Source organism: Rhinolophus sinicus, chromosome 9, assembly GCF_057876585.1.
Source record: "Rhinolophus sinicus isolate RSI-liver-muscle chromosome 9, RSI-T2T, whole genome shotgun sequence".
NCBI classification, from domain to species: Eukaryota; Metazoa; Chordata; class Mammalia; order Chiroptera; family Rhinolophidae; genus Rhinolophus; species Rhinolophus sinicus.
This window is the reverse complement of record NC_142509.1, coordinates 40,020,720-40,045,364: the sequence shown is the minus strand read 5'-3', so window position 1 is coordinate 40,045,364 and position 24,645 is coordinate 40,020,720. Positions and strand designations below refer to the sequence as shown.

Genomic DNA, 24,645 nt, shown 5'->3' with positions numbered 1-24,645 from the left:
TGGGTGATTGTGATGGTCAGTGTAGTTTCAATTGTAACAAACGTACTCCACCAATGCAAGGTATGAATAATGGGAAACTGAGGCAGGGGGAAGGGGTATATGGGAACTGTACTTTCTGCACAATTGTTCTGTAAAAATGAGGTCTGTTAATGTCGCAATAGCACAATGCCCTGATTGTCTTCATCCCCTTTGGGCGTGTGTTCCTGTTACTAATATAGCAGGAGCCCCACAGGGGATGGGGCTCCCTGGGGCGCAGCCCTTCCTTCCGCAGAGATGAGCGTTCACACTTCAGGAAGCCAGACTGGAGCAGGCCCGCGGGGACCGCCTTCCGAGGCCCCACCTCCTACTTCCTCTACTGCTACCTCTCCATGAACTTTCAGTTCACATTGTGGTTAGCCTTTTTGGTAATTTATGAGTTATTTTTAATTTATCAAAACATTATGTAGTTGAAAAAAATGCAACCCCTACCACTCAACATTAGAAAGAGCAACCACCCAGCTCGACAATGGCCAAAGTACTTGAATAGCCGTTTCTCCAGAGAACATCTAGAAATGGCCAACAAGCACATGAAAAGTTGCGCGAGGTCACTGGTCATCATGCGCACGCCATCGCTCACCCTGGTGAGTGCGGAGTAACAAGGTGGAGACTGACCAGCACTGAGGACGAGGAGACGGGAACGGCGTGGCCACCGGGAAAGCCTGGCGCTGGTTCCTCAGTGCTCCAATGAGGAGTTGCCACACAAGCTGCATTTCCTCCGTTGGCGACCCCCAAGACCCGGTGAGCAGGTTCTGCGGGGGCACAGAAGGGGCACACGCACAATGCCGCAGCGTGGCCCTGGGAGTTTGCTCCCGAAGCTGAGCCCGGCTGCCGTGCGTGCGCAGGGCCAAACTCCAGGTGACAGGGGGCCAGAGAGTGACAAAGTAATAGTCGGTAACACCACTCAACAATTCCAGAGGTTTATTTCCTTAAATGTGTATTACACAATTTAACACAACTGGGAGGGTCACACAAAATTGCTTTTAAAGTCGATGAGGGGTCGAGTGCTGCCTCGTGAAGCAGGACCGGCTGGCAGCATGTCCCAGCAGGCCAGGGCCCCAAGCTCACCCTGGGCACAGGGGCCACACTTAGCTGCCACTGAGGGACTGGGCAGCTGCTCGAGGCCCCTCCCACGGAGCCAGCCGACCATAAAGCAATAAATAGGAACACGTTCCATGCAGCAAGGAACAAATAGAGTTACCAGGTGACGAGGAAAGAAAGTCACAGGGCTTCTCCGTCTAAGTCCAAGCACAGGGCAATATTTCAAGTATTGCAGAGAAAGAAACACGTGTGCATCTGTCTGGGTCTATGGAATAGACCTTACTGCCCTGGCCGGGTGCCTGGACTCGCCCAGGCTTCCTCTGCACTCTTGGGGGTACATTCTAGTGGGCTGGGCAGAGCTGGAAAGACAGGAAAGGCCCCCTGGAACCCTGACGGTGGGCCTCCCTCTGACCCCCCTGCTGGCAGCCAGGACCTGGGGCAGGGATTTGACATGAAAACCTACTGTGAAAGCTGGAAGGGGAGGTTTTTGTACAAAACACTCCCCCTTCACCTACCCATCTTCAGGGGTCTGGCTGCCCTAACAGTCGGGACAGCAGGACAGCCAGCCACACACGGTGTGCCTGGCTTCCTGTCTCAGCATCCTCGCTAATGCGAAGCTGGGCCCCTCCCCTCCCCTCCCCCACCCTCGCAAAACAAAACGTCTTAAACACCTACGAGTTTTCTTCTTAAAAAAGAAAAAAGAGCTGCAGAAAGTAAGACACATTTTAGGAGTAAAGTGTGAAAGACTGCCATGTCTGTTCTGGGTTTAGAAAGCTCGGTGCTTCATACTGTGTGTCCGTAAAAGAACATTTAAATAAGACGCTGTGCCTCCCAGGCGCAGGTCCGGGGCAGCAGGCTCAGTCTCAGGCGCACGGCTCTGCATATCTGTGTATCTGTATATATGTATATGGATGTGTGCCGCGGCCGGGGCTGAGCGGGCAGTCCGGGGCCGGTCCACCTGCATAAAGTGCTCGGTGATTCACAAAGCTGGGTGGTACTCTCAGGGAAGGAGAGGGGGCCACGAGCCCGCACCTTTTTCTGGGCGGGGCCCCTGGGCAGGTCTGGCGGCTTTGGCTTGAGTGGGTCCCTGCTTGTCATCAGCAGGGCTACGCTGGTCTGGCAGGGGTCAGGGGACACCCACACGTCCCCACCTGCCGCTGAGGCAGCCGGGGGACTGGCCTGGGTTGAGATTCTGTGCAGGCCCTCCAGAGCCCTGAAGCTCAGTGCCAGCCAGAGCCCGGAAACGGAGATGCGGCTGGAGACCTGGCTGTGGATACAGGGTGTGGACGTGGTCCTTTCCCAGGCCGCAGGCTTGCCCCCCAGCCATGGGATCAGCAGAGAAGGTCCAGCCCCTGGGCATGGCGGGCGGGGCTCCCGGGAGGTCAGGCACAGATGCCGGTCAGCAGGGCCGAGAGTCTCCGCTCGATGCACAGCTTGCCTGTGGGCGGAAGAGCCCATGAGCGATGAGCGATGCCCGCGCCCCCCCACGCCCCCCAGGGGGCAGGCACTCACACTTGGCAATGTTCTCCACGTCCGCCTGGTCTGTGAGGAGCTGCTGCAGCCCCTCCATGAGCAGCAGGGCCTTGTGGTAGCGCTGGACACAGTCCTCCCGGCGGTGGAACATCTCGTCCAGAGCAGCCGACTGCACCTGCTCAGGGGGCGGGGCGGGGCGGCACGGGGGTCTGAGCAGATGCCCGTGTGGCCGTGGGCAGCTGGGGGCCACAGGTCAGACACACGGCCAACCCCACCCCAGGGTGGTCAGTGGTCACCCCTGCAGAGGAGGCCGACTTCTGCACTATCTGGTCAGTGCGCGTTTTAACTACACAAATGAATGGCACTGCCTCTGCGGCAGCGCAAGGAGCAGGCCAGGCTCCGAGCTGGGTGCCTGCGCTGGTCCCTTCTGGAGCCGCCTCGCCTGTAAGAGGCTTAGAGAACAGGCTTCTCATTTAACAGTTGGGGAAACTAAGTGTCAGGGAGGGTGTGGCCGGGGACGCACCTTCCCGCCCCTGCCCTACCGTCTGCACAGCATGGCTGAAGATAAGTTTCTCAGCGGTGACGCTCTGGATGCGGTCCAGGAGCCGCTGCTTGTCCAGGAAGAACCGCTGTAGCCGCAGGCTCAGGCCTTGGCAGGAGACCACGCTGGCCTTGTACAGCTCGTTCAGCTTGCGGACCACTGCGGGGGCAGCCATCAGCTTGGCTGGGGGGTCTGTTCCGGGACACAGACTGGGCCTTCCTGTCCCCCAAGTGCCCAGCTGCTCCCCCACAGAGCTGGGCCTGCTCCAGGTGACCTCAGCCTCTCACAGTGGTCACGCTGCCCTCCTCCCTGAGTTTACAGTTTCTTGCCTCGAACACTCCCAGGGGCCGTGGAGTCCACACTCACCCTGCTTCACGGTGGATGACAGGCAGAGCTTGCCAGCCCGGATCTGCTCGATGGCGGTCTGCAGGCCGGAGGACAGCAGCTCGGCCACCTTCAGGTGAAGCACCAGCTGCTCTGCGAAGCTGGGGGTGGGGTGGGGCGTGGCGTGGGAGGCATGTCAGTTGGCTTGGAGGCCCCACATCCCAGGCTGCCTCCCCACCAGGCCCGCTGGGCACACCCACCCCCACTCGCGGCTCAGCAGGCTGATCTGGTCGGCTACCACGCTCTCCTGCAACTGGTACTCAGGGCCTGCAGCCGCCTCGCTGGCACTGCCCTTCAGGGCAGCGATCTCCAGGACGTGCTGGACAAAGACGAGCGTGAACCGCAGGCTGTGCAAGATCTCCGTGTGCTCTTGCTGCGAGAAGCAGGGAGAGACCTCAGGTACCAGGACTGGGTGCTCGAGGGGGCCCAGACCTGGAGGCTTCCGCTCGCCCCTCGCGACAGAGCCCGTGCCCGACACCCCCAAGACGCATGCGCTCCAGCAGGGGAGGCCGCGTCGGCCCTCACACCTGGCCGCAGCCGCCCTCACCTCCATGAGAGTCTCCTCGGGGAGGTCAGGAGCCTCGAAGGTCACGACCCCCTCCAGGTTGGCGGTGACAGGGTCAGCAAAGCTGCAGCAGTGGCCAGGGGCTAGGGCCTCGGGGGCCACCTCACTGCAGGCCCCGGGCACCAGGTGGCGGGCGGAGGCGGAGCCAGCAGAGCTGAGGGAGCTGGAGGAGCCCACTGTGGGGGCAGCGCTGATTGAGGATAGCCCCCACCTCCCGATGTGCCACTCCATGACTCCACTGCACAAAACCCATCCCCACCCCTCTGGGCAGCGGGACCTTGCTTTACATTCCTTCCCTCCTACTCCAAGTAGAACCCACGGTGGAGGCCTTGCCCCTCCTGGCGCCCCACCTTCTGTAGGTGGGACCCTCAAATCCAAAGGCTGGGCTGGGGAGGGGAGGCCTATCTGCGTGCCTGCTTTCGGCCTGGGGAGCCCTCAAACCCAGGACTCCTGACCCCCTCAAGGACGACCATCCCAGTGCAGCTGAATACGGACTGGTATCAGGGGGGTCAAGCATTGTCCCACCTGCGAGGGGCCCTGTGACAGTCCTCACCTGAGAACATCCTGGTGCGGGGGCCCTGGGGCGGCGTGGCCCCACTCGGGGGCGAGCCCACGGTGAACACCACGGGGGAAGGGCTGCTGGCCCCCCCAGCTCGGGCTCCAGGCTCCAGGTTCCCTCCGAAGCCAGCAGAGGGCGCTGTGAGAGGGAGAGGAGGGGCTCAGGGCCTTCCTGCCTGGGCACCGTCGGCCCCCTCAGCCCCCTCGACCCTGGGCCACACGCACTGATTTCCATGGGCTTCTCAGGCAGGCTGTCCGTGCTGCCCGAGTCAGGGGCCTGTGTCCCAAACGCGGCCTTAAGGAGCAGGTCGGTGAGGCGGCCGGTGCTGAGGGACCTGTAGGGCCAGGGGAGGGGCAGCAATGAGCTGCCCTGGGACTCGAGGCAGCGCCCAGGCCCCGTCCCCGCCCCCGATGCCCAGCCCCTGCAGGCAGGCCCGACACCATAACCCGCCTTAGGCAGTGCTTACTGCCGCCAGCCACACCTAGAGCTGCACCCATGCAGGCTATTGGGTCCTCCCGCCCACCCCGGGGAGCAGGCACTGTCACCCCTCACACAGACCCACAGACTGAGGCTCAGAAGGGGTAGCAGAGGGGACAAGGTGCAGGCCCATTCCCAGCCTTTCGGGGTGCCAACAGACTGCAGGTGGGAGCAAGTGACAGGCACGGGGGTCCCGCCCACTCACCTGCCAAAGGGGCCCTTGGTATCATCCGGGGGCCGCAGGCCAGGGCTCAGCTGCTGCCCCTGGAAGGGACCCGCCTCAGAGAGATCGGGCAACGTGCGGTTCCGAGGGGGCGTCATGACCACGCCCTGCCGGGCCAGGAGGGTCAGCAAGCTCTGGGAGCTGGGGGTCTTGGGGAAGTCAGATGCAGGCCTGACCTAGGAAGGGCAGAGGGTGCTGAGAATGGATCCTAACTGGGGCCCCCATCACGCCACAGTGAACACTGTAACCGCCTGGCAACACAGGCTGCCTCTGCTGGGCCCTGGCCACAGAGCCCCAAGCTTCCAGGACCCCGCCTTCATGGCAAAGGTGTGAAACCTGCAGGTGGCCGTCACTCTGTGCTGCAATTAAGTGCCACGTGCGCACACACGTACCCTGCGCCCTGACGGACACTAGGAGGTGGCTACATGTTCTGGCCCCATGTCACAGACAGGAAAACTGAGTCCAGGGCATGGACCAAATAATTTTCCAAGGGTGGCAGCCTGGGCTTTCTCAAGGCTGTGGACCACTGGGCAGGGTTGGGACACTTCCTCTGCTAAGGGCCACACAGCAGATGCGTTTTTTTTGGGGACCAGTCTGCCATGGGAACATGGCACCCACATGTAAATGGGAGACTCATGGAGCCAGCCACCAGCCAGCGCAAAAGATCTAGGCATTGATGGCAGTGCCTCTGGATTTCAGGGGCCCATGTCCTGTGGAAACCTTGCAGGCAGACAGCGAGGTGGCCGAGCAGAGGGGGAGGAAGGCGATATTCAGACTGAGCACGACTTTCCCAGGACGAGCCACTCCCACCCACCGCACAGAACACTGGGGCCCTGTTACCTTGGTGGGGGAGCCCAGGATTGGGGGCAGGGGGTTCCGCTGCAGAAAGTCGGGCAGCTTAGGCGAGCCACGCAGCAGCCGGCAGGACGGCAGCCCGTGGGACCCGTGGGACGGCTGAGGGGGGCTGGCCTGCGGGTGGCCAAATGCAGCCCCCAGTGGGTCCGTCGGGGGCTTGGGCAGCTTGGGGCGAACGACATGCAGGTCAGACAGGTTGGGGGCGCTGTGCAGGCGGCAGCCTAGCCCAGTGGTGAGGGGCGCGTGCTCAGGCATGGAGGAACCTAAGGTGGCACAGGACAGGCGGTCACTGCCGTCCGTGGGCTGCCCAGCCAGAGCGTGTGGAGGCGTCAGATCTGTTCACTGTACCCTGTACCCTCACGGCCACCGCGCGGCAGTGCTCCTATGCCCCACCGTGCATCTGAGGACACCGCCCAAGGTCACACAGCATGTAGAGGCGTGGGGACACGAGTCCCACAGCTGGTTTCACAGGATTTTCTACCTTCCCTTTCCTTGTAAGGTGAAGGCTGTGAGATCAGGAATATGGCACCACCCCAAGTGCAGGAGGTCAGTCGGGGTCCCCTGCCCCTCCCCAGATCCATGCTCATGCCCGGGGTGGGGCTGCACCTACCTGGACGAGGGGACCTGCCAGCCCGCATCTCAGCTCCTTGAGGGGAGGGCACCCCGCTCCAGCCCAGCCGCTCGGGGATAGTTCCAACTTGGGGAAAAGGGGTTGGCAAGGTCAACGCCCCAGATGGAGACGGCGTGCCCCCACCCTGGCCGTGCAGACCCTGCCCTACCCGAGTTCAGAGGCTGCACCCAGCAGCAGTGCAGGGGCTCACCTTGTGGAGACGGTGTGTAGGGCCGGCCCCCGCCCAGGGAGAGCTTCCTGGCCAGGGTGGCGCCATGCTCGGCATGGGATGGGGGCGACGGACTGGCCCGTGCAAAGCCCAGGGGGCTGGTGCTGCCCGACCTGCGGATGGCAGAGGACCTGGGGACATAGCAGGAGTGAGGAAGCCCTGTGAGGGCCATGGCCAAGGCCAGATGGCTTGTGCCCTTCACTCTCTGGCCTGGAGCAACAGCTCCGAGGAGGGGAGCCCCAGTGTCAGGCCCGAGGTCGAGGTCCCTGCCAGGACAACCACCAGCCCACAGGGCATGCTGTGAATTACAAAAGAGGTGCCCTCTCCTCCTTTCCTTACTTCTGCCTGTTGACATTTACCAAAATCAATATTGGTTTTGTAAACTCAAGACATTTTGTTGACACCCACCAGAGCTGTCATAAATCTGGAATCCCAGTATGCCCACTGAGTGAGTGGCAGTGCTGAGTTAGCAGTGTGCAGCCTGCACAACTGTGCATGGGAACCGGCCCCGCACCTCTCCAAGGGGGAGGCAGTGGAGATTCTCACTACAGTCCTCAGGCACATGCCTGGCCACTGGGGCCTTGCGCTCACCGTGGGGTCTGGTACTGGGTAGGCGACTGCAGGTTCTGCTCGATGCGCTGGTAGTTATGCACCTGCGTGGGCACTGGGATGGGGACGGACGCGCCACACCTGCTGCTGGAAAATGGGCCGGCCCGCCTGCGTGTGTAGCGATGTGGTAGGTCACTGGACATGGCACTGGGCTGAACCCCAGGCCCAAACGTCCTGCATACACCCATTACTGCCGTCATCAGGCACAGGAGGTTCACACCTCACCCCTTCCACTCTCTGCTCCCAGGTGGCTTCTGGTTGGGGCCAGCCATGGGACACACCATGGGAGTGGGGGCAGGACAGCATGGCAGGGCCAGCTCCTGCCAGCTCTGGGAGCCCACGCCACCCACCCTGCAGGCCCAGGGTGCTGGTAGTGCTGGTCTCCAGTGGGTCCCGTAGGCACCCACGCCTAGTACCACGTCCTGCCACCATGGCCCGTCTGCTGATCACCCACGTGGAGCCCAGTGTCCTGCCAGGCCCACATGAAGGCAGGCCCCTGGACACAATGGCCGCTTACACAGCCAACTCGGGGCTGGGGGAAGCCCCTCTGCTGTGGACCCACTCCCGGCCCTGCCCGGGCCCCAGCGGGTACTTACCCTGATGGGCTGGGGGAGCTGCTACAGGGCGGGGATGGAGATGGGGTTCGGCCGCGGCTCTCCAAGCCGGCTGAGGCCACCAGTGAGCTCCTGGTGGGGGCAGAGCAGATGGGCAGCCACACGTGTGCACAGACCCTGGCCCTCCCTATGGCCCGTCCTGCACTGGGCAAGCTGACTTGGCCTTTCCTTAGCTGCTGGACCCAGAGGGGGCAAAGGAGCCACGTGTGAGGCGAGCGTTTCCCTCTCCCAGCGAGGCGGCTTGGGGCGAGCTTACCCGCTGCACATCAGGCTGTCCGGTGGGGGCTTGCCACTGGCTGCTTCGGCCACCAGGTCACCTGCAGACAGGAGACAGGCAAGGCTGGGCCCAGGCATCTCTCAAATCAGGACGAGTGGGAACTCCCAGCCACCTCACCTGCCATGGCTCCCTGACGGCCCCACATAAGATTCTGACACCGGGCGGGGGGCAGGGTGGCTTTGTGAAACAAGGGTGCCTCTTCCTGGGGGAGGGCCGGGGCGCCACGCTGGGCCCAGCACTCTCGTGTCCCCACTTCTGTCACTTGTGCTGTCTGGACATCGAGGTTCTCAAGGGACACCCTGGGATACCCCCGTCTACCCCCGAGCTTCGGCCAACTCCAGGCCAGGTGTGCACAGCACCCAGTGTGAGCCCAACCCTTCATCCAGGAGCCCTGACCCCACAGCATTCCTGTCTTCCCGCCGCCCTCCTTGCTCTGCCTGAGGGGGGTCACAGGGCATCCCCTGCCTGCCAGCACGGAGCTGACATGCTCAGCCTGGGTCACAGGCACCCACTCCCAGTGGACACCAGGGCCCACCCCTCCCCAGCCTGGGCCCAGTCTCGGGGAGACCAAGGCAGTGAAAGGAAGTGCCAGGAAATGAGAGGCACTAGAGACCCCAGGACAGGGCTTTGGGGGGCTGGGCCGGCCTTGGGGTCTCAGCACATCTGCTCAGCAAACACTGAGCAGCGGCAGTGCCCCCCGGAGGGACACTGGTGGGCTTTCAGTTCACAAACGAGAGACGGCAACACAGGCGAGGGGTGTACTCAGCGCTAAGGAGGAAAAACGAGCAGGGCAGGGCCCATGCCATGCCCATTAACCACTGGCAGCTTGGCTTTGATTCTGTGGCTAAAGTGACTTGGTGTAGCAGCCCCCGGAAGCCCATCTGGGGGCCCATGAATGGACACAGGTCTGTGGCCACGTGCATATGGGTCCCTGCAGCCATGTCCGCTACACTGCCCCACACCCCCACCCACACACACTGTGACCCCGACCTGGAAACTGGGCCGGGACCATGACGAAGTCATCAGTGTCACAGGATGAGTCCTTGCTACTGCCACCTGAGTCCCGGGAACCCTGCAGGAAGCCGGCTGCGTCAGCCGGGGAGGTCAGCGTCTTCTGTAGCTGCTGCTGCACTTCCCCCAGGGACTGCAGGGCAGAGGGGAGGCCACTGAGACCCGGCCCAGGGCCTGGGCGGAAGGAAGTCTGCAGGCTCCCGCCCCCCACCCCAGAGGACAGACGCCCGGCCCTGGCGGCCACTCACCGGTGGGGAGGCCAGGTGCGAGGTGGAGCTGCTGCTGGAGCTGCTGCCGGAGCCCGAGCTGGGGTACGAGGGCACCGGCACCGGCGGGGCTGCAGGGGGCAGGGCAGGGCAGTCAGGACACTCTCCCTGGCACTGTGGACACCTGCCCCTAAGAGAGGAACCCAGGGACAGCGGCACAGAGCCAGCCGCCACCCCCCAAACCTGCCGCACCCATCAACTGAACCCATGGTGAGCCCAGGCTGCAGGAGGCGAGGAGCTAGGACCCCCAAGCTTCCGGGCAGGGGCCACAGCCCCAGGGACTCACACTTCTTCACAGAGGCGCTGGCGTCAAGGAACGGGTGATGGAAAAACTCATCTGCAGGAGGGGGGAGAGGTGCATGAGGCCTCAGAAGGGCCCCCACCCCAGGGCTTCCGGGGTGAAGGACCCCCTGGGCCTGAGCCCCAACTGGCGGCTCGTGGACACAGCTTGCCCCACCCAGCCCCCCACTGCCCGACATGGTTTGCCCAGCAGAGCTTCCTGCTGCCAAACAGGGGTCTCAACCTCTGCTATGGGGAAAGGAACTGCAGGTGCCGGACCCAGTCCTGCCCCCACAGGGGCCCTCGGGAGCCAGGCAGCGCCGGTGGGGGGACGGGGGGCAGCCGGAGCTCACCGAAGTCCATGCGGTCCTTGTGGTTCCTCTGCAGCAGGGCCAGGAGCAGCTGCCTCAGGGGGGCGGAGGTCTCCCGCGGGATGCTGCGAAGGCACACAGGCGGCGTCAGCCTGGGCAGGTCCTCAGGGAGGGGCCAGGCTGGGGCTGGGGCACTTACATGGGCACGAGGGTCTTGTTCTTCTCATAGAAGAGGCGGAGGTCCTGTGGGCTGCTGGCCTGGGGGTCGGGGGGGAACAACAGTGTGAGCGCCCACTGCTCTGGGCAGCTGCTCCATCCCACGAGCTTGCTGGGCCAGGACAGCGCGTCCTCGCACCCTTCTAGGGACAGGGCTGCCCTCCTCCCCAATACGCTGTGCAGCATGGGGACCGCCCAAAGGCGGCCAGGTGACCACGCGCTGCCAGGAGTCTGACTGGTTGTTTGCCTCTGGAAATTAAAGGCTTGTCCGTGCACCCACCGCTGAAAGAGCCCCAGAAAGAGCTCGCCACTGCAGTGGGCAGTGCCCCTGGGGAGACCTGGCGTGTACGTGGCCGCCCACCTGCTCACTCACTGAGTGCTGCCGTGTGCCAGGCACTGAGGACAGCCCTCCAATGCTGATGCAGAGGAGACGGCGGCGTGGTGGGGCAAGCTGGCACAGCCCAGCCACCAGTCGGACCATGAGGTCACCACAGGAAGCACAGGCCCACAGGACAGCAGAGCCACCCCAGGGCGTGGGACCTCGACCCCAATTCCGTGGGTCACACCCACCAGCACGGGCAGGCGGGAGGCATTAAGCTTGGCACAGACGTACGTGGACACACGAGACGCGCCCCTGAACCAGTGGGCACGCTGGCCTTGGCCCTGAAGTGACCGCACGGGGGGAGCAGGAGCCACCTCAGCCAGCGAGGGAGGCTGCAGACTAACAAGGGGCGGCCGTGCTGCCCTGAGTTGACGGCAGCCCCGCTCAGACCCGCTCGCTCACCTGGAAAGGCGCCTTGCCCGTCAGGCACTGGTACACGATGGTGCCGATGCTCCAGAGGTCGGCCTTCCCGTCGTAGTGCTGCGACATGATGACCTCCGGGGCCTGCAGGGGCGCAGACGCGGGTCAGGGCCCCGGCCAGAACGGGCACCGAGCGCGCAGTGACCCTTGGATGTGGTGGGAAGCAGCGCTAGTCACGCTGGCCCCCCCGCCCCCCCCGTGAGGAGCCACCGCCTACCATGTACATGGGGGAGCCGCACAGAGTGGCCGCCATCATGTTGCTCTGCAGGTAGCGGGCAAAGCCGAAGTCGGCTGCAGGGAGGACACGCGTGAGCAGGGCGCCGAGGCCCCGCCGCCCCGCGCCCCACCCGCCCGCCGGCTCTGGCCTCACCGATCTTCACTCGGATGCTGTTAGGGTTGGCACGGCGCCCGCCGGGGTTGGACAGCAGGATGTTCTGGGGCTTCAGGTCGCGATGGATGATGCCCTTGCTGTGCAGGAGCCGCATGGCGCCCGCGATCTGCTGCAGGAAGAGCCGGATGGTGTCCTCGCTCAGCGTCCGCATGGCTGTGGGAGGCAGGGCTCAGGCGCAGCTCACGCAGGCACCCGCGGGGCAGGCCCACCCGCTGCTGCCCCGAAGCCTGTGGGCCCGGGCGCCACTCACACGCGGCCACGTGCTCCTGCCGCCCACCTGCCGCTGGTCCTGGCTGGGCCCTGCCCCCCCTGCCACCTGCCCGGCTCCACCCTGCTCGGTGTCACCTCCCTGCCAGGCAGCTCCCTGCGCCTTGCTCAGTTTACGATCACGCTCAGCAGCGGCTCAAGGCCACAGCCAGCGGCTCTGCCGTCGGCCCCGGCTCGGCCCTCACGTGAGGGCTGAACAAACTGACGGGGGCTGTGCTGAGCCCACCCCCGCCTGTGGCAGGGCCCTGGACGGCCCAGCCCTGCAGTGAGGCAGCCGCACCCGGGGCCCAGGGTGCTCAGCACGAGCTGCACCCAGCGGCGCAGCCAGCAGGCGCCTTGGGGACCCTGCAGGCCTGGGGGCTCTCGGAGGCCCCTCAACAGGGGCACTTCCAGGCTGACTGCGCGTGAGGCCGTCCCCGATGGCACCCCTTTCCCACCTTGCCCAGCGGCCCCGAGGACGGGAGGCTCGTTCCTGCCAGCCCAGCTCGCAGGCGGGGTCACGGTGCAGCCCCGGCCGCGGGGTGTCCACTTACTGTGCAGATAGTCAGCCAGGTCCCCGCCGTTGCAGTACTGCAAGGGAGCGACACGCCCTGGTCAGCAGCGGGACACACCCGCCAGCCCGCCCAGGTCTCCACACCGGCCTCGCCTAATCCCTGGGCGTCAGGGCCCGTCTCCCCTCGGGCAGCTGTCCCTTACAGTCCGTGCTTGAAGAAGCCACCAGGGTACCCAGTGCAGCCTGCCCTGCCCCGGTGACAAGGAGTCCAAGAGCTGGGAGGATCCAGCCTCCCTGTCCTTACAGCCAGGCCTGCAGGGACTCACCTCCATGACCAGGTAGACAGAATTGGCCATTTCCTGCAGGACACAGAAGGGGGAGTGAGAGGTGGAGGGGAGCTTGCCCTGTCCCCCCTCCGCCAGCCCTCTGAAGAGCCCTCTCAGCCCCAGTGTGAACTGGGCGCTTGGCACCCACTCGTACCCTTCACACACCATCTGGACTACAGGCAGGAGCGGCCAGTGAGCATGGATACCAGCTGCCCTGGCATCCTGGGGCCCGTTTGCCAGGGCTTAGCTGGTTGGTTAGTGGCCGGGAGATGAATAAGTCTGAGAGCCAAGTGGGCTCTGGTATTTTGTTTCAGTTCTGAGTCATTTGCATGTGGGCTTAAGTGACAGGAGCAGCAGCCAATCAGAACTTTTACTTGCCAAGTCTAGGGAAGGGGCTGAAGTCCCAGGAGAGGTGTCAGGGGTGGGGTGTGGACCCTGCCTCCCAGTGGAGGCCCTCAGCTGCCCAGTTCTCTGTCAAGGTCAGGGTGAGACCGGGCCCTGAGGTTTCATCAGGGCTTAGCTTGCTGTTCTGTGAGTGGCGAGTCCTGGCTGGGCAGACCCACTCAGGGGAATCCACACCCCGAGAAGGGACATGGCCAGGTGTGAGGATCTTGACCCTCAGGCTGCAAGTGTGGACACGCGTGAGCAGGGCAGCCTGGCTCCGGAATCAAGGACACCAACAGAACTACAGGTCAGCACTGCCAGGCCAGCGTCCAGCTTGGCCCTAGGCCACCTGTGGCTTAGGGGCGCACAGCATCCTCAGCTCAGCCCAGCCCCAGGAGACGGAGAAGCCTGGTACCCAGGCTAGCGCCCAAATTTCCCCCTGCACGTGGGCGCATGCACACACACACACACACACACACACACACACACACGCACACACACGGCCCTGCACCACCCGAGGGCTTCACTGGGCAACAGGGCACTTCCTTCTCGAGGCAACCAGTGCTATCTCCAGGTCCCATAAGAGGAAACTGAGGCCCAAGAAGCCACGTCAAACAGGCAGCAGGGGTCCGAGGCTCTCCTGCCAACAGTCCCCCCAACTGTTCCTCAGGTGGGGTCTTCCCTGAGGGGAGCGCTGCAGGAAACAGGAGGCGGCCCCTTCCTGTTCCCCAGCGCCTGTGGCACGACGACCAGCGCTCTGTTCCACAGGCAGCTCCAGCTTCTAACCCCAAGGTAAGGGGGAAACCTGTGAGCAGGGCCCCAAAGCTCTCAAAGCATCGGGGCCCAAAGAGGTCCAGGGGAAGGTGGAGAGGGGGCTAAGGAGGGATGTTTCTTGGTGGCCTTGGCAGTGGGCTACCACCTCCCACCCTGCTCCCAGCCCAGGGATGCCCCTGCCTCCACTCCCCCGCCCTGCAGGACAAAGGACCCCTGCTCAGCCTCCGCGCCCCAGGAGCAGGGACACAAAGCCACTGGTGACAGTGTTAATGTTGAATGTCAGCCCCCAAAACAAGAGAAGCCCCTGCTGCCCCCAGTGCTCCACCAAAAGAGGGGGTTGTGTCTGGGGCGGGGGTACCTCTGGGAGGGTGTGTCCAGGCTGCGACGCTGACACTGAAACCCCTTGGGGCCAGGCTGGGCACCCCGGCATAGGCAGGCCCGCTCCAGCACGCCCCACTGGGCGTTCTCAGGCTCTTCACTAGGGTGTGCCCCCGCAGGGACGCAGAAGCCTTCCATGGTGCCCGCAGGGGCTCGCCTGGGTGGGGGTGGGCTCCACCCACCTGGCCTGGAGCCCCACACAGCAGCGAGAGCCTGGGAGCCCCCCTTAGCCCGGCCTGCAGGCCCAACCTTCCAGGCCAGCTGCCGGGGAGAGATAACACAAGGGCCCCCAGTCACACGGGGACCTGCTGGGCAGGCCCAGGCTATAGGAACAGGGCACAGAAGGGGACAGAGGGAGACAGAGACCAGACTGAGGAGACGTGATGGAGGGAGGCTCTGCCAGCCAGGAGGGGAGTCGGAGGCTCTCAGGCCAAGCACCCAGCAGAGGGTAGAGGGAGGTGCCAGAGATAAGGACCCAGAAATAACCCAGGAGATCGCAACACCCACTCCCTGTGACATCCAGGCCACCTGCTCCCTCGCCTGCCATCACCCTGACCATGGCTGCCTCCGCTGAGGTGCTGGGCATGCTCCCAAGTTTAGTCCTCCCCAGTGAGCCCTAGGGGACACTGGGGCACTCGTCCTGAGAAGCTCAGAAAGGCTGAGCCCCTGGCCCGGGGCCACACAGCTGGAGGATCAGAGGGGGTCGGGGCCCAGGCACCTGCAGCTCTTGCCTGTCCTCTGACAGTCTGCTCCCCAGGAAAGCCCCAAACTCGCCCACAAGCCCGGATGGGCAGGGACGGACAGAGTCCCTTCCCGCTGAGGACCCCCCAGGGGTCATCCCTGAGAATGGGCAGGGACGCCCGCAGCACTGAGGACTGCCAGCTGGGAAGTGCAGACCACTGCCCGGCCTCCTTGCCCTCTAATCCAGCAGCACCCCTGGAACCCAGGACAACCTCCCCCAGGAGGTCTCTGTGGCAGAAGTGACAACAGAGTCGCCCTCTGTGCCCAAGAACCCATGGGGATCCCCACACAGGGCCCAGCCCCCGCCCACCATCTCCACACTCCAGCTGGGGCAAGCTCCCAGGACCCCATCCCACAGGTCCCGACCCTGCCCACTGGCTCACCGCTCCCAGAACTCCCACTCAGGCCCTTGCTTGCAGAGGTCACCGCCTGTCACCTCCACGAGCCTCCCTGGGGCTCACAGCCCCTCAGCGAGCAGGAGACCCACAGTTCTCAGCTATGTGGGGATCTGGGGGTCCGAGCTCCTTCCTACTGCTGGTCTGTCCTCCGCCCCAGTGGGTCACTCAGCAGAGACCTCGGGCGTCCCCTCCCTGGGCCTAGCAGGACCTCCAGGGTGTGGAGGGTCGGGGTTTCAGAGGCAGCACAGCATTCAGGCCTGGGAGACCCAGGAGACCCACTGTCCTGGGGCAGACAGGCAGGTCCCTTCGGCTGGGGCTGTCACCCCTCCTGGCCTGTGACCTGGGCCCTCAGACGCCCAGGAGCCTGGGTCGCTTTGCAGAGGAAACACGGAAACTTGCCCAGGGCTAGGCAATGGGCGCCTACTGCAGTCCATCCTCTCCCTCCACCTGCCCCTTGCCAACACCAGGCCAGGTCCCAGCAAAGCCCGGCAGGGACCAGGAGAACGTGGGACCCAACCACAAGGCCGGCAGCACCTCCTGGCTGGCTGGGGTGCTTTAGCAGGGAGGCCGCGTGCCCCATCCACCTGGGGCCAGGCAGTCACTGCACCACATGGCTGGGTGTCCCCTCTCCCCAGGAAGTGGGCTCTCTGAGCCCCCCTGTGTGGGGGGAGAGGTCAGCACAGCCTTGGCGGCCACGGCCCTGCCCTGCCCGCCCGTGGCCCCCTCAGAAGTCAGACAGGCCTCAGGTCCCACTTTCACTGCTCCTGCCAGCACTAGCTCTGCTTTTCACAAGCTCCCCTGGGGAGTGAGTGGGGACCAAGGGGGCCCCCTGGGAAGTCGGTCTAGACTCAGTGTGGACACTTGAAAGGACCAGGCCTGCTTCCTGGGACTCCTCATGGCCGCCCGGTCCCAGAGGGCTCACCTCTGAGGAGAGGCAGACACCCTCGTCCCCAGGCAGCAGGCTCTCGGGAGCCTGTCACGTCGTTGTAGGTGAACAAGGAGGCAGGTGGCCGAGGCATGGGCCCACCAGGCCCTGTGAACAACCCAGGCCCCGCCCTCAGCGCTGCGGTCATCGGCCCCACACACTGCGACCCTAGAGCCCTTAGGACGGGGCAGTCCAACCTCGTAGCCTGTTCAAGGGGAGGAAACGGGCAGAGAGAGTGCCTGCAGGTCTGCCCTCATCACACAGCTGGTGAGGGAAGGACGGAGCTGGCTGGGAACCTGAGTCATGACCATCGCTGTGCAGCCCCCAGGAAAGGGTGACAGGTGCTCGCCCTCGGGCCTGGGGCAGGGCGCTGGCGTGCAGTCACAGACGAGGCTGCAGGTCCACATGCTAAGGTGCTTTGCTTCATAGGATCCCAAGTCTCCCCTCGGTCAAGCCCAGTTTGGTGACCTGGGCTGGTCTGGTGGGCAGGCAGGTGCTGACCTAGTTAACCCCTGGGGAGCTGGCCATCTTAGCTTCAGAAGGTGGCAAAGCCACAGGCTAGCAGGGACAGAGCTGCTTCCGCCCCCAGGCTGGGCTCTCCAGACAGCTCCCCAGGGGCTGGCAGCCCAGCCCGCCCTCTCCAGCCCTTCTTCCCGCACACAGGCCTGCCTGACTCTAGAAAAGCAAGCACCCCTGTCACGGGGGAGGCATGAGCTGGGGCGACCCCTCAAAAAATACAGAATCTACACATTCTTCAAGACCCACTGAGCCCAGGCTGGGCGCGCCCCAGAACTCTGTGGACTGGATGCACAAAGACGCTTGCAGCAGCTCTGTCCCAGGCACCACCGTCCAGGGACGCCCATGACACAGCTTCCCGTGTAAGGCTGAGGGGACGCATGTACTGCAGCCGTCCAGGGCTCCAGCGAGGTGGACGGCAGGGAGAAAGACCCCAGAAAGGGCAGAACCAGGGGTCTCTGATGGCGAGGAAATGGGGCCAGGCTTCTGGGGGTTACCCACGCTGCAGTTCTTACACAGGGGACACTTTAGCAAGCGTTTTGTCATCTGCGTTCTGCCCCGTCTGCTATGCATTATACTTCAAAATTTTAAGTTACAAAATAGCTAAAACAGTAACACAACTTTGCAGGCCATTTCCAGAACAGTTTGGACTCTGGGCCTACGTGCAGGCCCCTGCCTTGGACCCTGGTACCAAGGGGCCTCAGTGCGGCTTGCACCCTGCTCTTCTCAGGGAGGTAACGTCCCCGCCCCCTGCCTGAGTCACAGGGCCCCCTCACCAAGAGCCAGGGGTCTGGAAAGAGCAAGGCCAAGGGCTGACACTGTCCTGAGGCCCCAAAGTTTAAGGCAAGATGTTCCGTTCCCTTGACGTGATGGAGGCCCCGCAAGCACAGCTGGGGGTCTGCTGGCCGGGGATGAGTGAGTCATGTCCAGCTGTGGGAACCAGCCTGGCGCATGCTGGCCTCAGGAGGGGGAGGGGTCACTGTCTGCAAGGCCCATGGTCATCACGCCTCTTCCCAGGGCATGCTGGGCAGGGTTGGTCCTGGCTGCACAGCCCCATGCCCCGATTTCTGTGATGGCCACTCTCCCTGGGCAACAGTACATCCAGACACCGCACAGCACACTGGGGTGAGGACACCCCTCTACCCCTCAACGTGGGCCAGGGACTCCAGCTACCTCCCCCACAGGTGGGGGCCTGAGACCAGAGCAGTCAAGGGCGCCCCCCTTCCTGGGGCACTCACATCAGCCTGACAAATGCCCCTAATCCTCAAGGCCGAAACACACAACAACATCAGACAAAAATCAACCTGGGGGCAGTATCTGAAATCTGTAATGCAAGGGCTTTCCTCAGCATATAAAGAGCCCCTATAGGTCAGTGACGTTTACACGGCACTCAGTGGAGCAGGCACAGACCCAAGCACTTAGTACATAGAGTCAAGTCGTCATGACAACTGCCCTACTAGGCGGTGTCTACCCTTACCTCCCACTTCACAGGTAACACGCTGAGGCACCAGGAGGCCGAGTAGCTTGCCCAAGGTAACGCAGGTAAGTAAATGGGGAGCTGGGCTCAGAGAAAGGCCGGGTGGCTCGGGGCCCATGCCATTCATCATGGTACCATCCAGGAGGTGGAGCTAATTGTCACGCACACGAGGGCCGAGGCTCACTCAATACACGAGAACCAAAGCCATGAGAGGTGCCATTCGGCCTCCCAGACGGGCCAGGAGGGGTCTGACAAGCAGCCCAGCCAGGAAGTGGGGACGCAGGCCCTCTGCGGGGCAGTACTGCTGTCTGTCCACGGTCTGGTCTCTCGGGACCACAGCTCAGCAGCTGCCCCAAACTAAAAGCACGCATCCTTCTTACCTGAGGAAGCTACTTCTAGGAATCTACCTGGCAGATGCACACGTGGCAAAGGTGAGTGCAAGGATGGTCACCACCACACTGTTCATGTGTCAGAAAATCAGAACCACCTCCTTTCCTACTGACGAGGGACTGGCGGTCAGCTCTGGGATGAGGGGTGGTGGACCACAAGTGCAGCCACAACCTAAACCACAGCCAACATTCACTCAGTGTTACTATGACCAGTTTCAACCAAGCAGCTCACGGTCTGCTTTGGAGGAAGAGGCGGCACAGAGAGGTTGAGACGCCCGCCCAAGGACACACAGAGCCAGGACCGGAACTGCATCTGGGCCCTGCACCACTGTGCGTGGAGGTGCTAACCTCACAGGGGAAACTGGGGGCACTTCTCCTGGGAGCAGGGGGTGTAGTTTATCACATACGGATTGGAGCAGTTGTGTGGAGTGACAGGGAACCTTCTCCAAGACGCAGAACGAAGGTGGAGGTGGGGGATGGGCACGTGAGCATGTCTGCTGTGGGGCGCTGCCCTGCGGACCCAGGAACAGCCAACGTGTATCTGGTCCCTCTGGGGGACGCAGGGCCCCATTGGGACAGGGACACGACAGTTACCCTTCTCCATGTCCCCATTTGTAGTGTAGTGTTTCATTTTTTTTAAAAAGCCAAATCATTTAGTACTCATTTTCAAAAGCCTTTTTTCTTCTGGGTCCCAGACAGGAATCTCAGGACTCGGGGAACAACCCACACCCCAAAGAGAAGGACCACCAAGCCCCAGCAGAGGGCAGAGGCCAGGCTAGCCTCTGAGCAGTCCTCTGTAGGGAAAGCCGCAGGCTGCCAACCTTGGAGGAAGTGGCACTGCCCACAACCAGGTGTGTGGCCCAGCGGGACGGGGATGGTGAAGGGGGAGGGGAGAGGAGGGCAGGGGGGGATAAAGAGGGTAGAGGAGGAAAGAGGCACCCTCTTGGCCCTGAGGACATAGCATCTCCACGTGGGCTGCCAGGTACCCACTGCCACACTGAACCTGGGCCCTCCCCAGGTCACCTTATCTCATGCCATAACCCCAAGGCCGTAGCCCAGTTCTGAAGGGGGAGGGAAGGAACAGGGAGGAGGGAGGCGGCCACCAAAACACAGCCAGCCTGGCTGGGAACTTCCCCTCAGCCAGGGGCTGGTCCCGTGGCCTCAGTAAACAGGTTTCAAAACCATTAGTCAGCACTCTGGCCTGCAGCTCTGCAGCCTCAGGTTCCCAAGTCCCAAACTCGGCACCCAGGGTCCAGGACCGCCACTGAGGCTGGACCCTACCACTGGGCCCTGGGGCCTGGGGGCCGTGGGAGAACCCAGCTGCGGCCTTCGGGGCCAGCAAGGCCTGAGGCAGCCTCATCACACAGACAAACGCCTCCGGCGTGCCCTGGGTGGCTGGCCCCAACTGCCAGCAAGAAGGAATCTCCTGTGGCCCCTCCCCTCCCCCAGTCTGACGCAAGGCGAGACTGGCCAATGGCAGGTCCTGGAGCAGTGTCAACAAACAAAGGGCCTGCCCAGACAGGTGGGCCAGGCCGGCAGGATTGGGGGGGCGGGGGGAGGGGGGGCCTGGGCTGGGGCAGGACTCCTGGTCAGGGCCACTGGGTCAGACGCTCCTGAGGGCCAAGCTACAGTCAGAGTAACAGAGATGCGCGGCTGGTGCCTGGGGCCCTGCCACCCGTCCCCTGGCACAGTCTGGGAAGGTGGTAGCTCGCCCAGCACACACAGAAAGCTGGGCTGAGGACAGGTCTCTAGGGTCCCTGCCAGGCCTCTGAGCACCGCAGGCCAGATGGGGGTGGCCCAGCCCCTTCAACCAACACGAGACGACGTCCACCCAGTGCTTGGCTGGCCTGGGACTCAAGCCCCCTGGGCCTGAGGCTGTGCACGCGCCAGCCTGCGAGCTTCACGAACTCCCTCCCCACCAGATCCACCACCACAGCCCCGAGCCTTACCTGGAAGTCGTACAAAGCCACGATGTTTTCATGTTTCAATTCCTAGGACAGAAACCCAAGTTTCCTGTGAGCAGGCAGCCCGGATGCCAGCCGCTCCCCTCCTGCCTCCAGCGCCAGCTCACCTTGAGGATCTTGATTTCCTTCCCCAGCAGCGTCTGGGACTTGGCGAGGTTCTTCTTGTTAATGCACTTGACCGCGACCTCCAGGTCGTGCTTCTGAAAACCCACAAAGGTTGACCCTCAGGGACCGTGAGTCCTTCTAAGGCCGCCCCCAGGCCAGGGGAGCACCCGGCACGACCCTGCGGTGCGGGCCCAGGGGTGTCAGTGGGCATGAGGGGCCCGGGAGATGTGCGGGTTCCCGGGGTGTGGGGGTGGTTCCCCGAGGGACAGGGGGTGCTGGGGTGTGGGGTGCGTCCCCGGGGCGTAGGTGGGGCCCAGGTGAGGGGGCCCGCCGCCCTCACCTCCCGATGGCGCCCCTTGAAGACCACTGCGAAGGCGCCGTGCCCGATCAGGTCCTTGCGCGAGAACTCGAACTTGCCCACGGTCTCCAGGCCGCCGCGGCCCGGCTCCATGGCGCGGGCCGGGCGGGCCGGGCGGGTGGGCCGGGCTCAGGCGGTGGCGCGGGCCGGGGGCGGCGGGCTGGGGGCGCGCGCCATCGGGAAGGCCAGGCCCAGTCCCTGCCCGGCCGCTGATCCTGACCCCACTCCTATCCGACCCGGTTCTGACTCAGTCTACGACCCGGTTCTGACTGGGGCTTCGACCCGGTTCCGACTAGGGCTCTGACTCCCGCTCCGGCCGGGAAACAAAAGAGCCGCGGCCGTAGGGCCCCAGAGCCTGAGACGCCCGCGCAGGCGCAGTGCACGCCTGGGGGGTGGGGTCTGGGGGCGGGGTCTTGAGGGCAGGGCCTGGCGGATGTCCGCGCTTAGTGGGTGGTGGAGCAGGCGATGGGGCGGGGCTTGGAGAGGAGGGGCGGGGCCTGCTCAGAACGGGGCGGGTCCTCTCGGTTGGGGCAGGGCCAGTCGCGGGTCCGCCCAGGTGGAGGTGGGGAGCCAGGTCCTGAGTTCCTCAAGGTCTGCGTATCCCGGGAACGCACATCCGTCACCAGTAATACCTGGAACGTGCTATATGTACTCCACGCTGAGGATTGGCTAAATTAAAATCTTAGGAAGAGAACAACTGCGTTCGAGGTTATGCTTTTAAAACTATCCTATAGTGATAAACTGTCCGCCACATAGCACCAGAACCTAGGAAATGGCCCACAAGTCCATCAGAGAGGAAAGGTTAGATAAATCACAGGGGCTTCCTTTCTGTGGAATAATACACAGCGGGTTCTTACACTCACGGGTTCTTACACTCAGAGTTAGATACATGTGTACTCAGATGGAGTGAAAGCAAGATACACAACAGTGAGCTGGGCTAGTATTTGTCATTTAGAAAGTCACTGGAGGGGGGTGTGGATACAATACTGCCACACTATAGTTTTACATATGTTTATGCACACATACACTAGACGTGCACACACGGTATATGGTATAACAGCTAACCCATTGCTCACCATATGCCAGGCATGGTCTTATCATATCTTAACTCATTTATTCCCCACAATGAGTCCAGGAGGTACCTGCTGGTATAGCCCCATTTCACAGGTGTGAAACACTGACGCCCAGAGAAGCTAGTGAATGTGCCCAAAGTCGCACAGCCAGCAAGAGGAAGAGCCAGGATCGCCTTCACACAAGAAACTGTTAACAGTGGTGGCTTCAGGAGAGTCAGTCCTTTTCCCTGTATACCTTCAGGACTCGTGTGAGTGGTCCTAATCAGGTTCAGTGTTGCTTTTGCCAATGCACAACTCTGGGCAGTCCTCCTGCCAGCCCCAGCCTTCAGGGGTAGCCTTGAATGGTTGCACCAGCCTTTGGACAGGCTGCTGGGCCAGGAATCAGCTGCTGCTCTGGGACGAGACCTGGAAGGCCTTCACCTGCCCAGCCCCTCCTCTTCCGGACATGGGCCAGAGGCCATCAGAGCTGGAAGGGGACAGGGGTCTCCTGACCCTCCACAGCCAGCTGTCCTCACATCATCACCTTCCCTGTTTTAACCTGGAGTTGCCACAGGGAGAAAAAGAGAAAGTCCCCTCCCCCAGGAGCTTCCAGTTCAGTGTGAAGGTGGGGACAGAACAGGCAGTAAGTGCTCAGAATGGGAGTGCAGAGAAGAGGGAGGGCAAACAGTGGGGGCCAGGATTGCTGCAGGGCAGTCAGTTCCCCTGCAGACTCTCCTGCAGGGACCCAGCCCACCCTGGAAGGAATCTGTCTCACTCTGCAGAAAAGACAGGGCAGCTGGGAGGGAGAGGGAGGTGAGACTGGCGCTCGGAAAAGTGACTGGGCCTGCCAGGGAGGGGCAGGCGGGAGGCCCAACCGTGCCCTTGGGTTATCCCTGCTTGGTTATTCCTCTGGTCCCTGCTTCTGGCCAGGGCACAGCTGGGACCTGTGAGTGACCTGCTGGGCATGTACGACGTGCTGGCACCGTTGTAAGCACATTATATCCTCAGCTCTCCCTCCTCACAATCGGTCAGGATGGGCTAGGCCGTGCCGTGGTAACAAACAGCCCCACAGACCTCAGCAACTGCAAACCAGCCAGAGTTGTGTCTTGGTCCTGCTCCACGGTCACTGCAGGGCGTCCAGGTTCTAGCAGACAATTTTTGATCACCTCAGACAGGCCACATCCGGGGCAGAAGCTCAGAAGAAACAGCTGGAGCTCCGTTAGGAAGTAGTACTTCTGTTGTGGACGGAAAAGAGGTTCTGGGGAAGTCGCCTCTCAGGGCTACTTGACCCTTCCTGGGAGGGTCCCGGGGGCGCTCAGGCCCCAGGCCTGTAACTTCTTTAGTAAAGGCTTGTCTTTGCCTCAAGCAGCGCTGTCCACTGTCTCTACGCATCTAGGTTAATTCACCTTTGAAGTAAGCGCTTCTCCCACCTCCATGTCACCTTCCTTACCTTCCCTCTTTAACCTCAAAGGCACAGAAGAAACTACGAAACTGTCACTATCCAGAGCATTTGACGTCTTGCTTCCTGGTAGTTGTCCTATTTTGGCTCAAATACTCTCACACAAATTCTTTTACAGGTTTATAGAAGGAAAAGGATATCTCTGCCGTCCACATCGCTGACAGCTCGCTGATGGCACAGCTCCAACGGCAGAGGTGCCGGGAATTTCTCTGCACTGGGTGCCCAGAAGCTGGAAGCCGGAAACGAAACGTCCTAGTAGCAGCACAGCCCCATTTTACAGATGAGGAAGCCAATTAAAAACAGATACAAGTAAATTGCCCCAGGCCTCACACCTGGTTGTAGGGAGGACGTGATGGGTGTGGTGGGCGTGGCTGCTCAGACGCCAGGCTCCCGCCCACGACACAGGGCAGAAGTGTTGCCTCTGCCCCGTCTCAGAGGCAGGAATCTGCCCCCACACTTGCTCCCTACACTGAAGGTTCCCCAAGTCCCTGGGGGGGCCACTGGTGGTCAAGACCATGGACCCACAGCCATGAGGCCTTGTCTGAGCCCCAGCTCTACCCAGGGCCACTGGATTCATCTCACCCCCCAGCCTCTGTTTTGTCTCCTGAAACCAACGTGTGGGGGAGCTCAAGTCTAGGGGTTCTGTATGCAGTTATCAGCTTTCAATACACTTTTGTAACTGTATTTTATGTAAGTCCCAAAGGGAGCACACGAAAAATACCTAGAGTTACACAAAAGAGGAAGCAAGGAATCAAGGCATGTTAATATTTTAAAAATCAACCAACACCAGGGAGATGGCAAGAGAGGGAAAGAGACGGCCTGGTAATGAGACAGGTGAAGAAAATGACATAACACGCCCTTCCCTGTCCG

General features: G+C 62.5%; 2 protein-coding genes and 1 long non-coding RNA gene across 4 annotated transcripts; 2 read left to right on the top strand and 1 right to left on the bottom strand.

Annotated features, from left to right (window-relative positions):
- Window positions 1-942: 942 nt before the first annotated feature.
- Window positions 943-21,632, bottom strand: ULK1 (unc-51 like autophagy activating kinase 1). Of its 2 annotated transcripts, none has more exons than XM_019748761.3 (28): window positions 21,247-21,632; window positions 20,909-21,001; window positions 20,787-20,828; window positions 12,856-12,888; window positions 12,570-12,606; window positions 11,749-11,922; window positions 11,596-11,669; window positions 11,361-11,462; window positions 10,560-10,618; window positions 10,403-10,485; window positions 10,057-10,107; window positions 9,753-9,841; window positions 9,484-9,637; window positions 8,473-8,533; window positions 8,199-8,288; window positions 7,585-7,710; window positions 6,976-7,124; window positions 6,765-6,851; window positions 6,140-6,417; window positions 5,282-5,475; window positions 4,824-4,933; window positions 4,594-4,737; window positions 4,023-4,216; window positions 3,676-3,848; window positions 3,458-3,576; window positions 3,093-3,250; window positions 2,590-2,725; window positions 943-2,515 (listed from the first exon to the last, which is right to left on the bottom strand). In XM_019748761.3, exons 1-28 carry the CDS (start codon window positions 21,355-21,357, stop codon window positions 2,460-2,462), a joined length of 3,177 nt encoding a protein of 1,058 aa, XP_019604320.2. In that variant the 5' UTR covers window positions 21,358-21,632; the 3' UTR covers window positions 943-2,459. The 2 variants fall into 2 exon arrangements, with proteins under 2 accessions (XP_019604320.2, XP_019604321.2); XM_019748762.3 differs by having other exon boundaries at window positions 11,749-11,878; window positions 21,247-21,292.
- LOC141569252 (uncharacterized) lies at window positions 13,426-18,723 on the top strand. Its single transcript, XM_088801096.1, has 4 exons — window positions 13,426-13,546; window positions 13,910-14,031; window positions 17,600-17,705; window positions 18,463-18,723. The coding sequence occupies exons 1-4, from the start codon at window positions 13,448-13,450 to the stop codon at window positions 18,472-18,474; spliced, it is 339 nt and encodes a 112-aa protein (XP_088657222.1). The 5' UTR covers window positions 13,426-13,447; the 3' UTR covers window positions 18,475-18,723.
- Window positions 18,799-20,965, top strand: LOC141569251 (uncharacterized). Its single transcript, XR_012492754.2, has 4 exons — window positions 18,799-18,879; window positions 19,051-19,167; window positions 19,533-19,688; window positions 20,833-20,965. It is a non-coding gene; the product is annotated as an uncharacterized LOC141569251 (long non-coding RNA).
- Window positions 21,633-24,645: the final 3,013 nt, after the last annotated feature.

Bases quoted from the DNA above. Each gene is read 5' to 3' on its own strand.
- LOC141569252 (XM_088801096.1), top strand. From the start codon at position 13,448: ATGGCCAGGTGTGAGGATCTTGACCCTCAGGCTGCAAGTGTGGACACG. The intron at 13,547-13,909 runs GTCAGCACTGCC...ACTGTTCCTCAG, and splicing joins GGACACCAACAGAACTACAG to GTGGGGTCTTCCCTGAGGGG. The intron at 14,032-17,599 runs GTAAGGGGGAAA...ACAACTTTGCAG, and splicing joins CTCCAGCTTCTAACCCCAAG to GCCATTTCCAGAACAGTTTG.
- ULK1 (XM_019748761.3), bottom strand. From the start codon at position 21,357: ATGGAGCCGGGCCGCGGCGGCCTGGAGACCGTGGGCAAGTTCGAGTTC. The intron at 11,463-11,595 runs GTAGGCGGTGGC...GCGCCCCTGCAG, and splicing joins GCGGCTCCCCCATGTACATG to GCCCCGGAGGTCATCATGTC. The intron at 4,738-4,823 runs GTGCGTGTGGCC...TCCCTCTCACAG, and splicing joins TGAGAAGCCCATGGAAATCA to CGCCCTCTGCTGGCTTCGGA.